General features: G+C 44.7%; 1 protein-coding gene across 3 annotated transcripts; it reads right to left on the bottom strand.

The window, feature by feature from the left end:
• Window positions 1–300: 300 nt before the first annotated feature.
• Window positions 301–21,956, bottom strand: Cd5l (CD5 molecule like). 3 transcript variants are annotated; one of them, XM_076574361.1, is made up of 9 exons: window positions 21,812–21,956; window positions 18,854–18,889; window positions 13,839–14,162; window positions 9,179–9,502; window positions 7,354–7,677; window positions 5,528–5,851; window positions 3,539–3,877; window positions 2,677–2,997; window positions 301–1,213 (listed from the first exon to the last, which is right to left on the bottom strand). In XM_076574361.1, exons 1-9 carry the CDS (start codon window positions 21,861–21,863, stop codon window positions 1,194–1,196), a joined length of 2,064 nt encoding a protein of 687 aa, XP_076430476.1. In that variant the 5' UTR covers window positions 21,864–21,956; the 3' UTR covers window positions 301–1,193. The 3 variants fall into 3 exon arrangements, with proteins under 3 accessions (XP_076430476.1, XP_076430477.1, XP_076430478.1); XM_076574362.1 differs by lacking the exon at window positions 13,839–14,162; XM_076574363.1 differs by lacking the exons at window positions 9,179–9,502; window positions 13,839–14,162.
• Window positions 21,957–22,252: the final 296 nt, after the last annotated feature.

The following is a 22,252-nucleotide window of genomic DNA, read 5'->3' as shown; positions in this document are numbered from 1 at the left end:
TGCTATTACCTGTGTGTCCCCACGGAAGGGTTTCTCCTGATTTTCTGGTCTCTGTCATATGTGAGAAATGTCCGTTTCCAGGTCCAGAATAACTTGGTAGAAATCCACTTACCTGGAGAACCAATCCCTGGAAAGTGCTAATTAACACAGGACAGCTGGAGCTACCAACAAGGCCCAGGAGGGTAGGAGTGTGCTGTTCAAAGCATTTGTGAAGATCTCTCTATGGGTATGAGATGGCCATGTGAGTATAAAAATGCATCTGACTTTGGGGCATAAATCCAAGAAAACAAAACCAGCATATCAAGAAATACCTGCACACTCATCTTTATTGCAGCATAATTCACAATAGCCAAGATATAGAACCAACCCTTGAACACGGCCAGGGGATCAACCAGGGAACAAAATATCCCCTTCCAAAGGCACATCCCAATGACCTCCTTCTTCTAACTAGGTCCCACCTCCTGAAGTTTCTACCACCTCCCAGTGGATTCACCAATGAGTAATCTGCTCAAAAAGGGCTGAGGGATCCGACCACGTGATGCAGTTAGATCCCGAAGGCCCCATCTCAAAATACTGTTGTATCACACAGCAAACCTCAAACATATGGGTTTGGGTAGACATTTAGAACTCAAGGAGTAACATTTGAGGGCTGCAGGAAACCGCTCTGCTACTTTCTCTGAGAGATGGCAGGGTAGTGAAGCATTATTATTATGGTCATTTCTCTTGTTATAAAATTTAAAAAACATTCGAAGAAGTCTGTTTTTTTCCCCTACCTCCAAAATACTGTCTACCCACATTCCCTTTCATGCTCTCCTTTTGTTATCATATCCTCAGTGTTGTTTACAGATAGGCTGGGCCTTAGTCATGGCCTGTACAACTGATCCCACGTCAGGCCCAAGAGTTGCAGGTTAGGCTGGGAAGAGAAAGTGAAGACTGGAACCAATACCAAGGGGTTAACAGTGAGCACAGGGCAACTGGAAGCACTTCTTCAGCAAGGGAGCTCAGCAGCTCATCTCTTGAGGTGATTATGGGAGAGGGGATCCCTGAGATCAAGATCTGAGCACATTGTTCACTCTCCTAAGAGGCTCAGCGGAGGTGGCTAAAGTCCATGGCAGGTTATAACCACTTGAAGAATCAGGGCCCAACTGAGCAAGCAGCAGGGATCCAGGTAAGGCAGGGATCCAGGTTATCCATCAAAGTCTTGGGATACTTTCTGTAAAGAGAAGAGAAAAAGGAAGTGAGGGTGGAATCAGGTTTGGAAAGGTTAGTTCCCCTCAAGCTAAACTGGCCAAGGGAGTAGATGGAGGGTTAGAACAGGAAAGAGCTAATCTACATGTGGAGCCCACCATGATATGAGAGAGGTAATAATCTGGAGCTGTATTCCAAAGGTACAACAGTTACATTCTCTGTGAGTCACAAATAGTACAGGCCTTCTTCTGCATGGACAGACAGTTCATATCAGCCTCCCGAAGGATGCCAAAACCCACAGGTATGATAGTCTTCTATGAAGTATACAAAAATTTGCAAAGAACCTAAGCACCTCCTTCTGTGTGCTTTAAGTCACTCCGAGATTGCTTCCAACACCGAGTGCAGCACCACTGTGTGGAGAGCTGTCCTGCTACAGTCTTAAGGGAATAGTGATAAGGTAAGTCTGTGTGCTCAGGACAGGTACAGCTTTGTTTCTCCAATATTTCTCAATCCACGGATGCAGAATGCAGGGGAAAGGATGGTTGACTGTGTTCATGCCTTATCCTTACACACTCACAAAGTCTTTGAGGTAAATTGGACAAAGGAGTCTTTTTGTCTGAATTTTAGGGTGAAGCAGTATTTGCAGAGTACACAGTTCAATGTTTTCTGGGCATTAACTGTTCCCCCACATTCTTTTTGGTTAAAATCAGTTCTCAGTTCACTTTAGAGTTAGTTACTTAAAAGAAAACAGCCACCTCCCCATCCTAATTCCACAGCTGGGCTGCAGCCCTTCAGCTAGAGTCAGGAGTTATACTTGAACATCCTCTCCTTCCTTCCCTCCTTCGAGGAGGCCAGTGGTTCAGGGCCAGGATCCTGTACTCTCTGGCAAGATGCTCATAGGCCTTCTCAAAAGAGCTCCCTGCCAGCCACCCAGCTCTTCTACACACACACACACACACACACACACACACACACACACACACACACACACACACACACTGGAAATAAGGTTTAGGAAGCCATGTCAGACTGAGGTCAACCTGCCTTCTATAGTTAGCTCAAAATTAGGGCTTGAAGGTTGGGGTCACCTCAGAGAACTGACCTGGGGTAGGAAGCAAACACTAATTTATTTAGTTTTGCTGTATGGTTTAAAAGTCGTTTGCATAGTTTGGCAAACTGTTTTCTTTGACTTACTTTTTCTCATGTTTAATATAAGGACATTGATCAACTCCTAATATTCTTATGTTCAATAATTGTATTTTAAAAATACCTATCCTTGCCCATCACCAACCTCTTCCAGACTCCAAAGAAAAACAGAACTACTGCTAGGAGCCTGAATCCTAACCGTGGAGACTTGCTGGTACAGAGCAGGTAATGACCACTGTGACTCTCAACCCTGGTGGAATTACTCTGACCACTAGAGGGCGTCTGCCTCTCTTCCGCCTTTGTCCCTTGGAAGTGCAACCGTAGTAGGTCAGTAGGACTTACCTGAGCAGATCACCGCCACATCTTCCTTGTGGGTACAGTCATGGTACCCCCAGAACCTGTGCCGGCAGGACTCCAGGGACTGCTCCTCCCCCGAGCAAACGACATCATCCAGCCAGACACGGCCGGCCCCAGGTCCGTAGCTTTTTCGGGCTTTGGAGGATGGAACAAGGGGCTTCCCACAGCCCAGTTGCTTGCATACCACTTGGTCCTCCTTCTCTCCCCAGCCATCATCACAGACAGAGCCCCAGGTACCCTGGTGCAGCACCTCCAACCTCCCAGAGCAGGGGTTGTCTCCTCCTACCAGCTTCAGCTCAAAGGGATCTGCAGGGGGAAGGGGGAAGGTGGTGACGTAAGAGATGAAAAGAGAAAATAAGATTACGCGCGTGGTCTCCAAAGCCCCACCAGTAAGTCTGAGACTCTCTATGTGTGTTTTGGCGACAGTCTCTCCTTCCTTAAGTCTCCTTCCATTTCCAACTCTGTTTCCCTAACTAGAATGTTTCCACTTTATTTTCTAAATATAGTATCTCTATATGTTATATTCATAAATATCTATTATTTATAGATACACAATATGTATGAAGGAATTTCTAGTGGTTATTACAAACCAAAGAACTCAGCATGTATACCCTATTTACGGCATTCTACATCATAGTTCATAGTACGATTGCACAATGCACAATTTTTGTTTCCCTCTACAAAGGGAGTTATTTTTTAAGAGAATTGGCAATCCACACAAATATATAAATTTACAATGGCCTTTTAGTGCATAGGTAGTTTTGTAAATATTGTTTGCCTGGGTTTCCTTAACTACATTTATGAATTAACCTAATCTCCGGATGTAGGATCCATTATATTCTGTTACCTTCGCATTCCACCCATGCGTCCTCATCATGGGTACAATTTTTCTCCAAAGACCTAAAAGGGCAGTCCCGAAGGTTTGCTTCCTGTCCAGCACACGACATCTGGCTCGCCCAGATGGGCCCTTTGCCCTGAGTCGTCTTGTTGCAACATGCGTGGGTCAGTAGCGCCCGCCCACATCCCAGCTGCCTGCACGCCACCTTGGAAGCCTGTAAATTCCAGCCTGCTTTGCACACACTGCTCCACTCCAGCTGGTGCAGCACCTCCACACGACCCTGGCAGCGTCCCGGGCCGTCTACTAGTCGCACATTCTCTGGGATGAAGGGGCTATCGATGTCTGGGTCTGGAAAGAAAGGGAGAAGCCATGTCTCTTCCATGCTAGCATATGGTCTTCTCAGAAAAGGGAGTCTGATTATACATGGCTCTGTTCTTGGTGGTCAGTACAAGGCTATTCGAGTGGTAAGCACCACATAATGGCTGGGGGCCAAGGGACTGAAGTGGTGGTTTCTTGGTCCCCAGATAAATCATAATCATTTCTGTAGCATTTTAGTTTTTCTAATTTATTTCCATAGTCAACTTACTGCTTCTCACAAAAGACAGATAAGAGCTATAGATTTAATATTAATCTGCTGATTTAAGTATTAATAAATACATATGTTAACACAAAATGTCAAAATATTTTGGCTCAATGTTGGCATAAATCAAGTAATCTAGACTAAAGCTCCCAAACCCTGACTTTCCTTAAAAAAAAAAAAAAAAAAACCCTGGAGACTTTAACATTGGGGGGGGGGGCAGCATCTTTTCTTTAATGATAAATCCTGTGGGGAGACAAAAAGAAGCGGATAGAGTCAGCCTTGCAGTCCAATCACAGGCTTTGGAGAAAGCACACACATACTGTTAATTCCTAGAAAGCTAGTTATGTAGAACAGTGAAGGAACACACTGCTGTGGGATGTTAATGTATGTCCTGTGGGAGCCCTTCTTGGGTTCCTTGTGGCGTTACCCAGCAGGTTTGCATAGAGGATGATTAGGACCATGGGCCTGAGTGCAGGTGTCTGAGATGGTCTGCACTTGGCTGTGTTGGGGGATGGTCTGTATGTCAAGTTGCTCTAATTGGTCAATAAATAAAACCTGATTGGTTGTGGCTAGGCAGGAGGTATGGGCGGGACTAACAGAGAGGAGAGATAAAAGAGCAGAAAGGCAGAAGGAGACACCGCCAGCCAGCTGCCAGCCACCCGCCAGCCACCCGCCAGGACAAGCAGCATGTGAAGATGCTGGTAAGCCACGAGCCGCCTGGCAAGGTATAGATTTGTAGAAATGCGTTACTTTAAGATATAGGAACAGTTAACAGGAGGCCTGCCACGGCCATACAGTTTGTAAGCAATATAAGTCTCTGTGTTTGCTTGGTTGGGTCTGAGCGGCTGTGGGACTGGCGGGTGACAGAGATTTATCCTGACTGTGGGCAAGGCAGGAAAACTCAAGCTACAACACACAATGTAGCCATTTGTTTGTGCAACTGTATTGGTTGCACATTTATATGCCTGTATCCATCTGTCTCTGAGACTGCTTTGGCTTCCTATCAGCATCTCCTGTCTTCCCAACTAAGCTGATAGATAACTTGAGACTGGAAATGCTCACAAGAGCACATGTTAAATCCCATGAGCTCTTCCATAACTCCATCCCAGCTCCAGACACAGACACTGAACAAATCTTCAGTGGCTAATGGATCTGTGTATATTTGTTTGCATGTGTGTAAACAAGAGAAATTGAGCCTCGTATCTAGCTGGAAACTAAGACAGAAACAATATGGGTAAAAATTGTGGGTATCATTATATCCAAGTCTCACAGCCAAGAGAGTGTGAAATGGAAAGGATGATGTTGCCATCATTGATTGTAGTACTGTGTGAAAGTCCACGACAGGAAATAAAGGCTAACAGAATGGCCACATGGGGTATAGGCTACAGGAAGACGGTCCTTGAGCCTCCCATACTTACTCTCACACTGTGCCCCAGCATCTTCTGTATGTTGGCAATTATAAACATGACCATCTTGCTCACATTGAGACAATGTGTCTTCCATCCCCTTGCAGTTAAAGTCTCGAATAAGAACTTTTTGCTCTTCTGGTGCTGGTGGCTTATATGATGTACCACTTCGGGCTTTGATGGCTGCTCCACAGCTCAGCTCCCGGCATACCACAGCCACATCATTCAGGTCCCAGCCATCATCACACACAGTCCCCCACTGGCCATTGCGTTCCACCTCTACTCGCCCTTCACAGCGGTGGGCACCTCCGACTAGCTGCACTTTGGATGGAGACTCTGCAAAGAGATACATTAGCTGGAGGCCTCAGAGAAGCCAAAGTGTGCTTAGGGGTATATGCAGTCATTTTGGGGTCCATGTACTTTTGACAGACAGCATGGGGGAGTTGGAGTCAGAACAGGAGAGGTAAAGAAACTTCATCAGGATATGTTTATGCTCTTAATTGTACACACCCAAGAAATGCCATTTCAAGACACCTAGATGTACTGATGTCCTTATCAGATAGATCACTGAGACAAAGAAGTTGGCTGAAGACTTGGCAGAGATTTTAGACCCTCTAGTGGTCAGAATGAGAGGACCAATCAGTGTCTGTCCTCAGTTTCATAGGTAAGGAAAGCTCTCCTCACAGAAGTAAGGGCTCTCATATGGGCCCCAGCGCAGAACAAAAGTATAAGGATGATATTTTTGCAGTTCTTTTATTTTTCATGACTTTCTCTTGTGGTAGCCAGATTGAGATAGTAGTGATACATTTTCTTCTCTTTACTCTCTCCTCATCCCATCCCCCTCCATTTCCCTCCATATCCCCCTTCTCCCTGCTCCCGTCTCCTTCTTTCCCTTCCCCTCTCTTGCTGTTTCCTGCAACATCATCCCTGTGCAAACACCTAGCTCAGGAGAAATTAGCAAGGGAAGAGTCAGAGCTTCGAAGGCTCAAAATCCCAATGATTTGACCAGTGGTCTGGGAGGATGAGGGGGGGTTGAGCCTCTCCATAGGGTTTGAGGAATCAAGGACTTAGTTGTACTTCCTTATTAAAACTCCGTGAATGAAAAAAAAAAAACAAAACCATAAATTTTCTCCCTTCCACTAGGAAGTAGGGCAGAGAAGGCAGTTAGGGAAACCGAAGACAAACCTACCAGACAATACATATCTACTGCATGGAAAAATCCATGCTTCCAGTATCACTTTGTGAACTCAGAAAAGAATGAGGAACAAGATGGGTTTTGTTCCCTTTGAGAGATTTTATCACAGCTCGGAACCACCTTGCCAAATTGCTGTAGCCTCAGAGCAGTACAGCAGAGGGCTGAATTAATAACGTCTTCATTTATATGCCTGATTCCACCTGTCTCTGAGACTGCTTTGGCTTCCTACCAGCATCTCCTGTCTTCCCAACTAAGCTGATAGACAACTTGAGACTGGAAATGCTCACAAGAGCACATGTTAAATCCCATGAGCTCTTCCATAACTCCATCCCAGCTCCAGACACAGACACTGAACAAATCTTCAGTGGCTGATGGATCTGTGTATATTTGTTTGCATGTGTGTAAACAAGAGAAATTGAGCCTCGTATCTAGCTGGAAACTAAGACAGAAACAATATGGGTAAAAATTGTGGGTATCATTATATCCAAGTCTCACAGCCAAGAGAGTGTGAAATGGAAAGGACGATGTTGCCATCATTGATTGTAGTACTGTGTGAAAGTCCACGACAGGAAATAAAGGCTAACAGAATGGCCACATGGGGTATAGGCTACAGGAAGACAGTCCTTGAGCCTCCCATACTTACTCTCACACTGTGCCCCAGCATCTTTTGTATGTGGGCAATTATAAACATGACCATCTTGCTCACATTGAGACAATGTGTCTTCCATCCCCCTGCAGTTAAAGTCTCGAATAAGAACTTTTTGCTCTTGTGGTGCTGGTGGCTTATATGATGAACCACTTCGGGCTTTGATGGCTGCTCCACAGCTCAGCTCCCGGCATACCACAGCCACATCGTTCAGGTCCCAGCCATCATCACACACAGTCCCCCACTGGCCATTGCGTTCCACCTCTACTCGCCCTTCACAGCGGTGGGCACCTCCTACTAGCCGCACTTTGGATGGAGACTCTGCAAAGAGATACATTAGCTGGAGGCCTCAGAGAAGCCCAAGTGTGCTTAGGGGTATATGCAGTCATTTTGGGGTCCATGTACTTTTGACAGACAGCATGGGGGAGTTGGAGTCAGAACAGGAGAGGTAAAGGGACTTCATCAGGATATGTTTATGCTCTTAACTGTACACACCCAAGAAATGCCATTTCAAGACACCTGGATGTACTGATGTCCTTATCAGATAGATCATTGAGACAAAGAAGTTGGCTGAAGACTTGGCAGAGATTTTAGAACCTCTAGTGGTCAGAATGAGAGGACCAATCAGTGTCTGTCCTCAGTTTCATAGGTAAGGAAAGCTCTCCTCATAGAAGTAAGGGCTCTCATATGGGCCCCAGCCCAGAACAAAAGTATAAGGATGATATTTTTGCAGTTCTTTTATTTTTCATGACTTTCTCTTGTGGTAGCCAGATTGAGATAGTAGTGATACATTTTCTTCTCTTTACTCTCTCCTCATCCCATCCCCCCCCATTTCCCTCCATATCCCCCTTCTCCCTGCCCCCATCTCCTTCTTTCCCTTCCCCTCTCTTGCTGTTTCCTGCAACATCATCCCTGTGCAAACACCTAGCTCAGGAGAAATTAGCAAGGGAAGAGTCAGAGCTTCGAAGGCTCAAAATCCCGATGATTTGACCAGTGGTCTGGGAGGATGAGGGGGGGTGGAGCCTCTCCATAGGGTTTGAGGAATCAAGGACTTAGTTGTACTTCCTTATTAAAACTCCGTGAATGAAAAAAAAAAACAAAACCATAAAATTTCTCCCTTCCACTAGGAAGTAGGGCAGAGAAGGCAGTTAGGGAAACCGAAGACAAACCTACCAGACAATACATATCTACTGCATGGAAAAATCCATGCTTCCAGTATCGCTTTGTGAACTCAGAAAAGAATGAGGAACAAGATGGGTTTTATTCCCTTTGAGAGATTTTATCACAGCTCGGAACCACCTTGCCAAATTGCTGTAGCCTCAGAGCAGTACAGCAGAGGGCTGAATTAATAACGTCTTCATTTATATGCCTGTATCCACCTGTCTCTGAGACTGCTTTGGCTTCCTACCAGCATCTCCTGTCTTCCCAACTAAGCTGATAGACAACTTGAGACTGGAAATGCTCACAAGAGCACATGTTAAATCCCATGAGCTCTTCCATAACTCCATCCCAGCTCCAGACACAGACACTGAACAAATCTTCAGTGGCTGATGGATCTGTGTATATTTGTTTGCATGTGTGTAAACAAGAGAAATTGAGCCTCGTATCTAGCTGGAAACTAAGACAGAAACAATATGGGTAAAAATTGTGGGTATCATTATATCCAAGTCTCACAGCTAAGAGAGTGTGAAATGGAAAGGACGATGTTGCCATCATTGATTGTAGTACTGTGTGAAAGTCCACGACAGGAAATAAAGGCTAACAGAATGGCCACATGGGGTATAGGCTACAGGAAGACGGTCCTTGAGCCTCCCATACTTACTCTCACACTGTGCCCCAGCATCTTCTGTATGTGGGCAATTATAAACATGACCATCTTGCTCACATTGAGACAATGTGTCTTCCATCCCCTTGCAGTTAAAGTCTCGAATAAGAAATTTTTGCTCTTCTGGTGCTGGTGGCTTATATGATGAACCACTTCGGGCTTTGATGGCTGCTCCACAGCTCAGCTCCCGGCATACCACAGCCACATCGGTCAGGTTCCAGCCATCATCACACACAGTCCCCCACTGGCCATTGCGTTCCACCTCTACTCGCCCTTCACAGCGGTGGGTACCTCCTACTAGCCGCACTTTGGATGGAGACTCTGCAAAGAGATACATTAGCTGGAGGCCTCAGAGAAGCCCAAGTGTGCTTAGGGGTATATGCAGTCATTTTGGGGTCCATGTACTTTTGACAGACAGCATGGGGGAGTTGGAGTCAGAACAGGAGAGGTAAAGAAACTTCATCAGGATATGTTTATGCTCTTAACTGTACACAACCAAGAAATGCCATTTCAAGACACCTAGATGTACTGATGTCCTTATCAGATAGATCACTGAGACAAAGAAGTTGGCTGAAGACTTGGCAGAGATTTTAGACCCTCTAGTGGTCAGAATGAGAGGACCAATCAGTGTCTGTCCTCAGTTTCATAGGTAAGGAAAGCTCTCCTCACAGAAGTAAGGGCTCTTATATGGGCCCCTGGGAAGTGGAAGGCTGAGGAGAGACACTGCAGCCACCACCAAGAGAAGCAGCATGTGAAGACGCCAGTAAGCCACCAGCCACGTGGCAAGGTATAGATTTATAGAAATGGGTTAATTTAAGATAAAAGAACAGTTAGCAAGAAGCCTGCCATGGCCATACAGTTTATAAGTGATATAAGCGTCTGAGTGATTATTTTATAAGTGGATTGTGGGACTGCGGGGCTTGGGGAACCTGGAGAGAAGCCCTCCAGCAACAAATGGCGCCCAAAGGCTCAAGTTTCCACCTTAAACCTGAGAATATTTAATAACCAATTCTAAACAGAGCCAAAACCAGGTTCCTGCTTCTTGTCTCATACGGGCAGCTAGACAGCGCAAGACGCAGGTTTGTACACTGGCGGGTTCCTGGCGTGTGCGTTTGACCAGCAGTATGGCGGGAATGAGGCGTCTGCCAGCGGCACATTACGCTGTGTGGTAGATTTAGTCTTTACTAGTATTAAAAAAAAAAAAAAAAAAAAAAAAAAAAAAAAAAAGAGAGAGAGAGAGGTTTCTGGACTACACGCTGCTTTGATAAAAGCTTAGACCTACTATTTCTGAGAATTGATGGCTCCCAGAGCTGGCAGAAAACATACCACTGCCATGTTGGGAAGCTGAAGTGGGCGGAGCCAGCAGCCACAGCGCCGTTTCAGGCTTAAAGAAAAAAATATATACCGTTATATAAACAAATAGTATCTAAAAATAAAGTGTTTAAAAAAAAACAGTAAAGGTAATAAGCCACGTAAAGATGGCTATCACACATAGAATCTGGATTATGTTCTCTTTGATATTCGTAACTGAAGAAAAACATTTGATTACAAAAGCTGTTGAGTTATGCCAAAATGTATATTTTAAAGGTACCTTGACTTCAAAATTTGGATATAAGGATATGTTACTTTGGAAAAGAGGTTCTGCTTTTGTTTCCACAGAAAGCCAGAGGCTGTGGATTTGTTCCAGATTAAGATACATCAGGTTTCACTAGCCAAGACCCCCTGAAAGGCCTCCGGTGACACCATGGCCCAGATGATCCAACATCCAGAGCGGTTTCAAGGCAACTGGTTCACACAATACAGCCTCAAGGACTACCCCATAGGCTTAAAATTTCCTTTGCGTCCCCATAAGATACAGCGCCCCCCTCCAGCAGGAAGTAGTAAGAGATGCTACGCCCAAATTCCCAAATATACCAAGCTGGCTTTAGAGGTGGAATTGGCTCACTCCCCCTCTAAACCCAGACATATTGTTTTAAAAAAAAATGGTTAAGAGATTCTTGTGTCCCAAATCAGAAGAGCCCTCTGGTATGGGACAGAGAAAAACCATATTTTTATTTAAAACAGGTTGATTATAAATGTGATCTCTTTCTAAAAATGAAAAAGGGGATATGATTAGATATATAGGAGGATATGGAGATGATAAGATAAAAGGGTAGATTAATGAACCTACTTTTAAAAAACAACTTGTTTAAAATGTTTTACATTGGTATAGATTTTAGTTTATGTTTAAAATGTTTTACATTGGTATAAATTTTAGTTTATTGATACAAACTTAAAGTTAATTTTGTTATACTGTATATATATATATATATTTCTATTCTTGTTTGAGGTATTATGTTTATGTAACTCATTTAAAATTGTAATCGATAATTAAAAATAGATTAATAATTAGTCATCTATGATAATCATATTTGTAGCCATGTTAGTTAAGTCTTCTAGATATACATAGATATATTTCAGATAGATAGGTAATCTTCAAACACTTCATAGACCTAGAGAATATGGCATTTAAATAACTTAGAATTCTGTTGACATGAGACACAATTGCTCCTGGCTGCACCAATTTGATCCCGAGAGAATGTTGGGCTTCTAAAACATTTCCATTGGGAAGTTTGTCTTCTTGGCACAAAATGGCCTACTGGGCAAAGAACTGCCCTTGCCTTGATGGCTGACAGTACAAATATAATGCTGTCCTTTCTGGACAAGCGGGACACAAGGAAAGCGACCACTGTACTCTGCCAAGACAGGGTAAGATGGTCTCTCAGAATTCCTGCTTCTAAAAATGGTCTGTCAGAGACTCTAGGCCTGTAGCCAATTTGAATGCACCAACAATGCTGAGAAACATTTGGTGACTGTCCAGGCTGCCAGCTGTCTTGGTCTACTTTTGCAAGATTCCTGAAAGTTGCTTGCATCCATCTACCATTTCTCAGGTACCATTATGTTCCTTCTCAGGTCTTTGATGTGGTTGAAAACTAGATAGTTGTAATTTCCTCAGTTATGATAAAAGATAAGTTAGACATAAAACCTTAAACTCACAAATATAAGATAGATAGGACATCTTTAATATTGTAACTATAATTCTTGCTCGGTAATTGTTTTGTTATATGTAATTTTACCATTTTAAAGTTAAAACCTTCCTTTTTAAAAAAGAAGAAAAGGGGAAGTGCTGTGGATATTGATCTATATATAAATAAAACACTGATGGCCAGTGACCAGGCAGGAAGTAGGTTGCCAGGCAGGAAGTAGGTGGGACAAGGAGAGAGGAGAATTCTGGGAAGCGGAAGGCTGAGGAGAGACACTGCAGCCACCACCAAGAGAAGCAGCATGTGAAGACGCCAGTAAGCCACCAGCCACGTGGCAAGGTATAGATTTATAGAAATGGGTTAATTTAAGATAAAAGAACAGTTAGCAAGAAGCCTGCCACAGCCATACAGCTTATAAGTGATATAAGCATCTGAGTGATTATTTTATAAGTGGATTGTGGGACTGCGGGGCTTAGGGAACCTGGAGAGAAGCCCTCCAGCAACAGGCCCCAGCCCAGAACAAAAGTATAAGGAAAATATTTTTTGCAGTTCTTTTATTTTTCATGACTTTCTCTTGTGGTAGCCAGATTGAGATAGTAGTGATACATTTTCTTCTCTTTACTCTCTCCTCATCCCATCCCCCTCCATTTCCCTCCATATCCCCCTTCTCCCTGCTCCCGTCTCCTTCTTTCCCTTCCCCTCTCTTGCTGTTTCCTGCAACATCATCCCTGTGCAAACACCTAGCTCAGGAGAAATTAGCAAGGGAAGAGTCAGAGCTTCGAAGGCTCAAAATCCCGATGATTTGACCAGTGGTCTGGGAGGATGAGGGGGGTTGGAGCCTCTCCATAGGGTTTGAGGAATCAAGGACTTAGTTGTACTTCCTTATTAAAACTCCATGAATGAAAAAAACAAAACCATAAATTTTCTCCCTTCCACTAGGAAGTAGGGCAGAGAAGGCAGTTAGGGAAACCGAAGACAAACCTACCAGACAATACATATCTACTGCATGGGAAAATCCATGCTTCCAGTATCGCTTTGTGAACTCAGAAAAGAATGAGGAACAAGATGGGTTTTATTCCCTTTGAGAGATTTTATCACAGCTCGGAACCACCTTGCCAAATTGCTGTAGCCTGAGAGCAGTACAGCAGAGGGCTGAATTAATAACGTCTTCATTTATATGCCTGTATCCACCTGTCTCTGAAACTGCTTTGGCTTCCTACCAGCATCTCCTGTCTTCCCAACTAAGCTGATAGACAACTTGAGACTGGAAATGCTCACAAGAGCACATATTAAATCCCATGAGCTCTTCCATAACTCCATCCCAGCTCCAGACACAGACACTGAACAAATCTTCAGTGGCTGATGGATCTGTGTATATTTGTTTGCATGTGTGTAAACAAGAGAAATTGAGCCTCGTATCTAGCTGGAAACTAAGACAGAAACAATATGGGTAAAAATTGTGGGTATCATTATATCCAAGTCTCACAGCCAAGAGAGTGTGAAATGGAAAGGATGATGTTGCCATCATTGATTGTAGTACTGTGTGAAAGTCCACGACAGGAAATAAAGGCTAACAGAATGGCCACATGGGGTATAGGCTACAGGAAGACAGTCCTTGAGCCTCCCATACTTACTCTCACACTGTGCCCCAGCATCTTCTGTATGTGGGCAATTAAAAACATCATCATCTTGCTCACATTGAGACAATGTGTCTTCCATCCCCTTGCAGTTAACGTCTTGAATAAGAACTTTTTGCTCTTCTGGTGCTGGTGGCTTATATGATGAACCACTTCGGGCTTTGATGGCTGCTCCACAGCTCAGCTCCCGGCATACCACAGCCACATCTTTCAGGTCCCAGCCATCATCACACACAGTCCCCCACTGGCCATTGCCTTCCACCTCTACTCGCCCTTCACAGCGGTGGGCACCTCCTACTAGCCGCACTTTGGATGGAGACTCTGCAAAGAGATACATTAGCTGGAGGCCTCAGAGAAGCACAAGTGTGCTTAGGGGTATATGCGGTCATTTTGGGGTCCATGTACTTTTGACAGACAGCATGGGGGAGTTGGAGTCAGAACAGGAGAGGTAAAGGAACTTCATCAAGATATGTTTATGCTCTTAATTGTACACAACCAAGAAATGCCATTTCAAGACACCTAGATGTACTGATGTCCTTATCAGATAGATCATTGAGACAAAGAAGTTGGCTGAAGACTTGGCAGAGATTTTAGAACCTCTAGTGGTCAGAATGAGAGGACCAATCAGTGTCTGTCCTCAGTTTCATAGGTAAGGAAAGCTCTCCTCATAGAAGTAAGGGCTCTCATATGGGCCCCAGCCCAGAACAAAAGTATAAGGATGATATTTTTGCAGTTCTTTTATTTTTCCCGACTTTCTCTTGTGGTAGCCAGATTGAGATAGTAGTGATACATTTTCTTCTCTTTACTCTCTCCTCATCCCATCCCCCCCCCCATTTCCCTCCATATCCCCCTTCTCCCTGCTCCCGTCTCCTTCTTTCCCTTCCCCTCTCTTGCTGTTTCCTGCAACATCATCCCTGTGCAAACACCTAGCTCAGGAGAAATTAGCAAGGGAGGAGTCAGAGCTTCGAAGGCTCAAAATCCTGATGATTTGACCAGTGGTCTGGGAGGATGAGGGGGGGTGGAGCCTCTCCATAGGGTTTGAGGAATCAAGGACTTAGTTGTACTTCCTTATTAAAACTCCATGAATGAAAAAAAAACCATAAATTTTCTCCCTTCCACTAGGAAGTAGGGCAGAGAAGGCAGTTAGGGAAACTGAAGACAAGCCTATCAGACAATACATATCTACTGAGAAAATCCATGCTTCCAGTATCGCTTTGTGAACTCAGAAAAGAATGAGGAACAAGATGGGTTTTATTCCCTTTGAGAGATTTTATCACAGCTCGGAAACACCTTGCCAAATTGCTGTAGCCTGAGAGCAGTACAGCAGAGGGCTGAATTAATAACCTCTTCATTCAATGGCAAGGTCAACTTAAAGGTCAACTATATTAGAGAAGACCACATGTGGTCTGGCATTCTGTGGTTGGTCCTGAGATTGACACTTTAGTTGAAGCCGCCATGACTGCCTGCACGGTCACATGGAATTAGCCTAGATGTGTATCAACAGAACAATGGAGAATGAAAATGTAGTACATAGCTGGGCGGTGGTGGTGCACGCCTTTAATCCCAGCACTTGGGAGGCAGAGGCAGGTGGATCTCTGTGAGTTCAAGGCCCACCTGGGCTACAGAGTGAGTTCCAGGAAAGGCACAAAGCTGCACAGAGAAACCTTGTCTTGAAAAACAAAACAAAACAAAAGTTAAATGTAGTACTACATTAAATTTAAAAAGTTAAATGTGTACTACAAAGTACACAATGAAACTTTACCTGCTTTAAAGAAAAATGAAGTTACAAAATCTGCTGGAAAAATGAATGGATCTGGAAAACACCATACCGAGGTAACCAGACCCAGAAAGATGAACATGACATGTTCTCACTCTTATGTGAATTCTAGCATAAAATGTTTAGGTTTGTATGTTTAATGTGAAGTGTTTATGAAGAAAGCTAGAAAGGTCCATAAGAGGGAGAGGTCTTAAGGAGTGAGGGGACAGTAGGACAGAATAAAAGTAGAGTAAAAATCCTAGAGGATAAAGGTTTACACAGCATTAGGAGCTTGAAGACAGAGGAGAGGACAGGGTGGGGTAAGCTAACCACAACCAGGATGGATGAAGAAGCATTATGGAAACCCACTACTTTGTAGGATAATTAAAAATACAATTTTTTGGAAAGAAGAATGAATTTGAACACAGGTACCTGCAGGGGCGGATAATGCTTCCCCTAGAAGACATGAACATCTCAGTGTCCAGTCTGAGATGCTTCCTTGTGAGTTATCAACTAGGAAAGCCCAGCGGCTCCATAAACAACACAGACTATTGTCATTGTTCTTGGCTGCTGACCATAACTCCATGTTAAGAGACTATTGCTGAAGACACGTCACACTTGTTGTGGGATGTAGAGAAATCAAGCTGGAACTGACCTGAAAATTCCCTCCCTGCTCACGTGCATAGTGCCAAAAGGTGCCAGGCAGGATGCAGGTGGGAGAAAAGCACCAGTGAATACCTGGTGGTGAACCGTGCCTCCTGTAAACTGACTTTCCAGGGAAAATATGCCAATTGGTGTAATATAGTGGCATGAAAGTTATGGGGTAACCAACTGCTTTCAGACTGAATTTGAGGCCTGCTCCACAGGAGAGAATTCATGCTTGGCACTGTAAGCCTGGTCAAAAGTCCATGACTGGGGAGGTCATAGGTCATGGGAGGGGTAACTTATTGTCTTACTAACTTGCCTTCTAAATATTTGTGTTTGTGCGCATATATTAGCGCTTCCTTCAATTTTGGTCAGAGACTCCTCTCTGCAGTGGGCATTAGTTAATGAAGAGGCTCATAGCTGGCCAAAGTACTGAGGATAAGGGACCACCGAATAAGATCTTTGTATTGGCACCTCAGGGAACGTGGTGGAAGATGAGAAGAAAGAGGTTAAGAGGTAGAGGATGGGGAGGGGTGCCCTGAAATGCTGTCTTCTGAACACCAACTCATCTACGGTTAGGAGCATCAGACCGGCACAAGATCAAGCCAACAAGATCAGCCAACAGTCCAATAGGCAGCACAAACAGGACATGCTGAGGGTTCCTGGGGAAGTAGGAGGGAGAAGCTGAGAACGACTATTATCAAGATACATTGTTTACATGTATGGACTCGTCAAAAAAATATGAACGAAGGATGCTCTATTTTTAAAATAACTAAGGCTGTTTCCATTGGTGTGCATCTGAGTTCAAGTTTAGGAATCTGAGTACAGATATAAATCAAGAGTGTCATGTGGAGGCAATTTTTTGGGTCATTGGATCTAAGATTGGAGTCTGGGTTGGCATTATTTTGCAGAGCAGGAAAGAGTTGCTATCAGGATCATTCATGGGCTAACTTATTTCATTCGGGATTGTAAAATTCTTGTTCTGATAAATTTTTATAATTTTATTTATTTATTTATTTTTATGGAATAGAAGACTAGAGAGCAGTTTTCAGAGAAGATGATGTAAACCAAGAGTTCATCGAGGATAAGTGGAAAAGAATTGACTGGAGGTAATGGAGCTGAGGAAATTCAGCTTGAGGGAAGAGGTAAAGAGGCCGACTGCATTCTTGGCAGTGCCCTAGCAGCAGGCTTGAAAGGAGGAAGGGAGTGTGTGTGTGTGTGTGTGTGTGTGTGTGTGTGTGTGTGTGTGTGTATGTGTGTGTGTGTGTATGTGTGTGTGTGTATGTGTGTGTGTGTATGTGTGTGTGTGTATGTGTGTGTGTGTATGTGTGTGTGTGTGTATGTGTGTGTGTGTGTGTGTGTGTGTGTGTGTGTGTGCAACATCCTTAGTGTGAGGAGACCGCAAAGAGACCAGGCAGTGCCTGTGTTGGTGACAACCATGGAGGCTAAGAGAAAAGAATCAAGTGATCTCAGTACCTGGATGAGAACCGGAAATAGCACCCCAATATATCAAGTTGTGCCTATGAGGCAGAGGGTCTCACTATAGTAACCTATGGCGCTGTCTCTGGTCAGGCCTCCACCATGGAGCAAAGGAGAGCATGGAGGAGTAAAAGAAACTGAAAGCATAGTCTGTGGTTCCTTCTTTTCCCCCATCCCGTCTTCCCCTTCTCTTCCCCCATGCCGTCTTCCCCCTCTCTTCCCCTATCCCGTCTTCCCTTTCTCTTCCCCCATGCCGTCTTCCCCCTCTCTTCCCCCATGCCGTCTTCCCCCTCTCTTCCCCTATCCCGTCTTCCCTTTCTCTTCCCCCATGCCGTCTTCCCCCTCTCTTCCCCCATGCCGTCTTCCCCCTCTCTTCCCCTATCCCGTCTTCCCTTTCTCTTCCCCCATGCCGTCTTCCCTTTCTCTTCCCCTATCCCGTCTTCCCTTTCTCTTCCCCCATCCCATCTTCCCCCTCTCTTCCCCCATCCTGTCTTCCCTTTCTCGTCCCCCATCCCATCTTCCCCTTCTCTTCCCCCATGCCGTCTTCCCCTTCTCTTCCCCTCTCCCGTCTTCCCCTTCTCTTCCCCCATGCCGTCTTCCCCTTCTCTTCCCCCATGCCGTCTTCTCCCTCTCTTCCCCCATGCCGTCTTCTCCCTCTCTTCCCCCATGCCGTCTTCCCCTTCTCATCCCCCATCCCATCTTCCCCTTCTCTGCATCACTCTCACCATGACACATCCTCCTGGGGGAGGCAGCTAGTGGGGGCTGGACTGCGGGAACCAGGAAGGAGAAAAGGACTCTCTCTCCTGGGCAAGGCCACAAAGGGGTCTGATGTGAGGACCTGTCTATCCTGTTTGAATGTTGCATGAAGCTCTAGGGCCACAGAGGACCCTTCGCAGGAAAATCACCCTGAACCCATCTAGACTCTGGAGGTGGAAATCCACCCACACAAGACCAATGGGTTGGCATAGACACCAGAAAGGATGCTTGCTTGGTCTGGTTTGAATCTCTTCACAGCCCAGGAAGCTACAGCTTTTCTTCAGTCGTAAGCCTAGAGGCTTCTCTCTTGAGAACTCAACAAACAACACAAACAAAACAAAATCAAAACCCGGACAGACAAAAAAAATGTTCTTACCGGAGAGGCAGGATCCAATGAAAACGGTTGAGATGGCTGAGGAAACCAAAAGGAAAGGTCAGAGAGTCTTTGTTTCCAAGTCTTTGTTCAAATCACCCATGGTTAGAAGGCCCTTCCCAACTTCTTAAGGGAACATGAGAGACACAGAGACTCCAAGGGCAGCCCTGTCATGGCCTTCTCCTGGCACCAGACTCAAAGGACAGCATGGGAGCCACAGAGGCCAATTCTATTGAGTTAACTGACTTACCCTTGCCTGAGACTGCGGCTCCACGTCAGGCACCAGGCAGGCAGTATCTACTACTATTATTTACAGTGACTAACTGTCCCTGCTTCAGGTGGGAGTGTGGTGATGTAGTGTCCTGGTTCACAGAAACGAGCACCGGAGGCCACCGAGCAGTCACCGGTGGGGAAGGCAGTGATCACATGGGCAAGGCAGAGTGGCAGGGTCGGCTGTATTCACTGGCACTGCATTCAAATGGCAGTAGGCTCCCTTTGTATGGAGCCAATAGTAAGAATTTTGAGTTACAACTGCTCAGCTCTGCCCCCACAATGCAAATGAGCATTGCCTGAGTCCCAGAGACTTTGTATACTGACATCATTTTAAATTCCAGGTATTTTTTTGTGCATTGTAAAATGATATTTTTATTTTTATTTTCCTCCACCTTTTAACAGTGTAAAAGTCACTCGCGGATTGTAAACTGTGGTTCATCTAGACTTAATTTAGATCAGCAGGCCAGGAGCAGCTCTTTCTTTAGTTCCCAAATTCCAGCATATTTTTGGAATATGAGCGATCTTTTTCCCTACATGATCTATGTATGGTTGGACTCTTCTGTCAGCTCCGTCACACTGTGAAGTCCTGTAACCCTCAGTTGCCCCTGAAGCTAAGCATTTTCAATTATGTAATTTGCTCACCACATACGTGTTATAGAATTTTCCTGAAAGAGCAAGTATCTTTGGACTAGTCTAGAGTTTTCAAACAAATAGCTCAGTGATTAATTCTGAAATACTTCTTTCTATAAATAGCTTCCCAGGAACCTCTTTGTCTGTCTGTCTCTCTCTTTCTTTTCTTTTTCTTTTTTCTTTTTCTTTTTTTGGTTTGTCTTTTAAGACAGGGTTTCTCTGTAGCCCTGGCTGTCCTGGAACTCACTCTGTAGATCAGGCTGCACTTGAACTCAGAGACCTGCCTGCTGAGTGCTGGGATTAAATGTGCCACCACCGCACGGAGGAGCATCTTATTCTTAATCTTCTTCACAGTGAGCCTACTTTCAGCCTGAGGCTCAGCTACACTATGTGCATGCATTGCATAACCTCCCACACAAAACAGGAGGACAGTGGACAGGAAGCAACCGTGCCGAGCTGATGCACAGGAGCAGTGTAGTATAGCCAGCAAATAACTTGGAGCTTCTGAACACCGCTGACAGGAGGGATAGACAAGTGCAGGTGGCGTAGATCTGAAGGCCTTTGTGAAGGAGGTGAGACTTCAGGTGAGCCTTGGGGGCTCAAAAGTAATCTACAAGAGGCAAGACTAGTTGTTGGTTTCTGCTGGGATGTAGAGATGTTTAAGATATGGTCAGGAAGCCGGGCGGTGGTGGCTCACGCCTTTAATCCCAGCACTCGGGAGGCAGAGCCAGGTGGATCTCTGTGAGTTCGAGGCCAGCCTGGGCTACCAAGTGAGTCCCAGGAAAGGCGCAAAGCTACACAGAGAAACCCTGTCTCGAAAAACCAAAAAAAAAAAAAAAAAAAAAAAAAAAGATATGGTCAGGACCCTATATTGTGCCTATAAGTCTGAAACTGGAAGAACAGTGTGGACTTTGGTAATGTTCTCAGTAATCAAGACACTAAAAATGGATGAGACTTATTAGGGTAGCAGATTAGTAAACATTGTTTGATATCACATATTAATTACATTAATAAAAGGCTCCTAGTAAGGCATGGCTCCCCCATACTCACTGGCCAACCAACCTAGACTAATGGGCCAGCTTCAGGCCAATGAAACAGTCTCAAAATAAAGTTGGCCAACAACACAAGGTTTTCCTCTGTTAAACACACAAAATCCTCTTAAAAACATCTGGGGAATGTAGCATTATCTTCACAGACCAGAGAGCAAAATTTTAGAGAAGTACGGTAACCTAAAAATTCAGTTAAGAGCCATGGCTAAAACACATGTTTCTTTGCATACCCAAACTCCAGATTGTCCAACATCTAGCACAGTGGTTCTCAGCCTTCCCAACACTGGGATCCTTCAATGCAGCTCCTCACGGTGTGGTGACTCCCAGCCATACAATGATTTTTGCTGCTATTTCATAACTGTAATTTTGCTACTGTTATGAATCATATTGCAAATATCTGTGTTTTCCTATGGTCTTAGGTGACCCCTGTGAAAGGGTTGTTTGACCCCCAAAGGGGTTGTGACCCACAGATTGAGGAACCCCTGATCTAGACTCATCCTGGGGAAATTAGAGAAACATATGAAACACTTTTCAGAAGACACTAGACTAACAGACAAATGAAAGACGATTATTTTGTGGCTCTACTGTCTTTGTTTCTTTTTTTTTTTTCTAATAAACACTTTTAAAAAGATCTGAGGAAAAGAGGTGGGTGGTGTTTTATTATAGAGAGAAAATACTCTCTGGGGTAAGTATGAGCTACTCAAGAAAAGTCTCATGAGAGCTATACTTTCCCCTTACTCTATCTGACTGTTACCCAACAGCCAGCCATCTCCTTTATTAAGAGTACATCTAGAGAATTGTGTGTACGAGGAAATGAATGTAAAATTGTGTAAATATTGGGAAATAGACAAAAACCTGGCAATTAAGGCAAAACTTCAAATATGGATTTAAGGGATTTCTAAGCTCTAGAACAAGTTACCATTCTTGCAGGGTACCTGAATCAGGATAGGAGACTACGCTAGAAATAGAAAGCCCCGAAGTCCGGACAAACAGGAGCAGAGGCACTCACCAAGCATCAAGTTGAGCAGTAGAGCCATGAGCCAGGCAGCTGAAGATGGCATGCTGAGTCTGATGCAGGTCTCAGGCAGCAATGTTGGTTTTGGGTGCTAGGGGTAGGAAGAGAGACAAATGCTGAGCGCAGAAGAAGCTTATCAAATGACCCAAAGCCAATGGGCTGGCGGGGGGGGGGGGGGGGCGGGCGGCGCGGCACAGGGGGTATGTGGAAGACAGATATGCTGAGTTCAGCAGGCCTGGAGGAAGGGAGGTGACTGAGAGTGGCTAAGATCCTGAAAAAGGGGGTGCTGGGGGAAAGGCGGTTATTGTCATGCTTTGAATGTACTGACAGCCTCATTCAACCTGCCTCTGCTTCATTCCTCCTCTGTGTAAATGAGCTTTCATAAGGGAAGGTAGGTGCCCAAGTATGGTCCTCTTGCGTTAGAAGCCTAGACCA

This window comes from Peromyscus maniculatus, chromosome 6 (genome assembly GCF_049852395.1).
Source record: "Peromyscus maniculatus bairdii isolate BWxNUB_F1_BW_parent chromosome 6, HU_Pman_BW_mat_3.1, whole genome shotgun sequence".
Taxonomy (NCBI): Eukaryota; Metazoa; Chordata; class Mammalia; order Rodentia; family Cricetidae; genus Peromyscus; species Peromyscus maniculatus.
This window is presented reverse-complemented; position numbering and strand designations above follow the sequence as displayed.

What these genes read in the sequence shown, in the direction of transcription:
- Cd5l (XM_076574361.1), bottom strand. Translation starts at nt 21,863, where the DNA reads ATGCCATCTTCAGCTGCCTGGCTCATGGCTCTACTGCTCAACTTGATG. An exon ending in TGCTGGGGCACAGTGTGAGA is followed by an intron (nt 3,878 to 5,527) that starts GTAAGTATGGGA and finishes CTTTCTTTCCAG; the next exon opens with ACCCAGACATCGATAGCCCC. An exon ending in CGCATGGGTGGAATGCGAAG is followed by an intron (nt 2,998 to 3,538) that starts GTAACAGAATAT and finishes TTCCCCCTGCAG; the next exon opens with ATCCCTTTGAGCTGAAGCTG.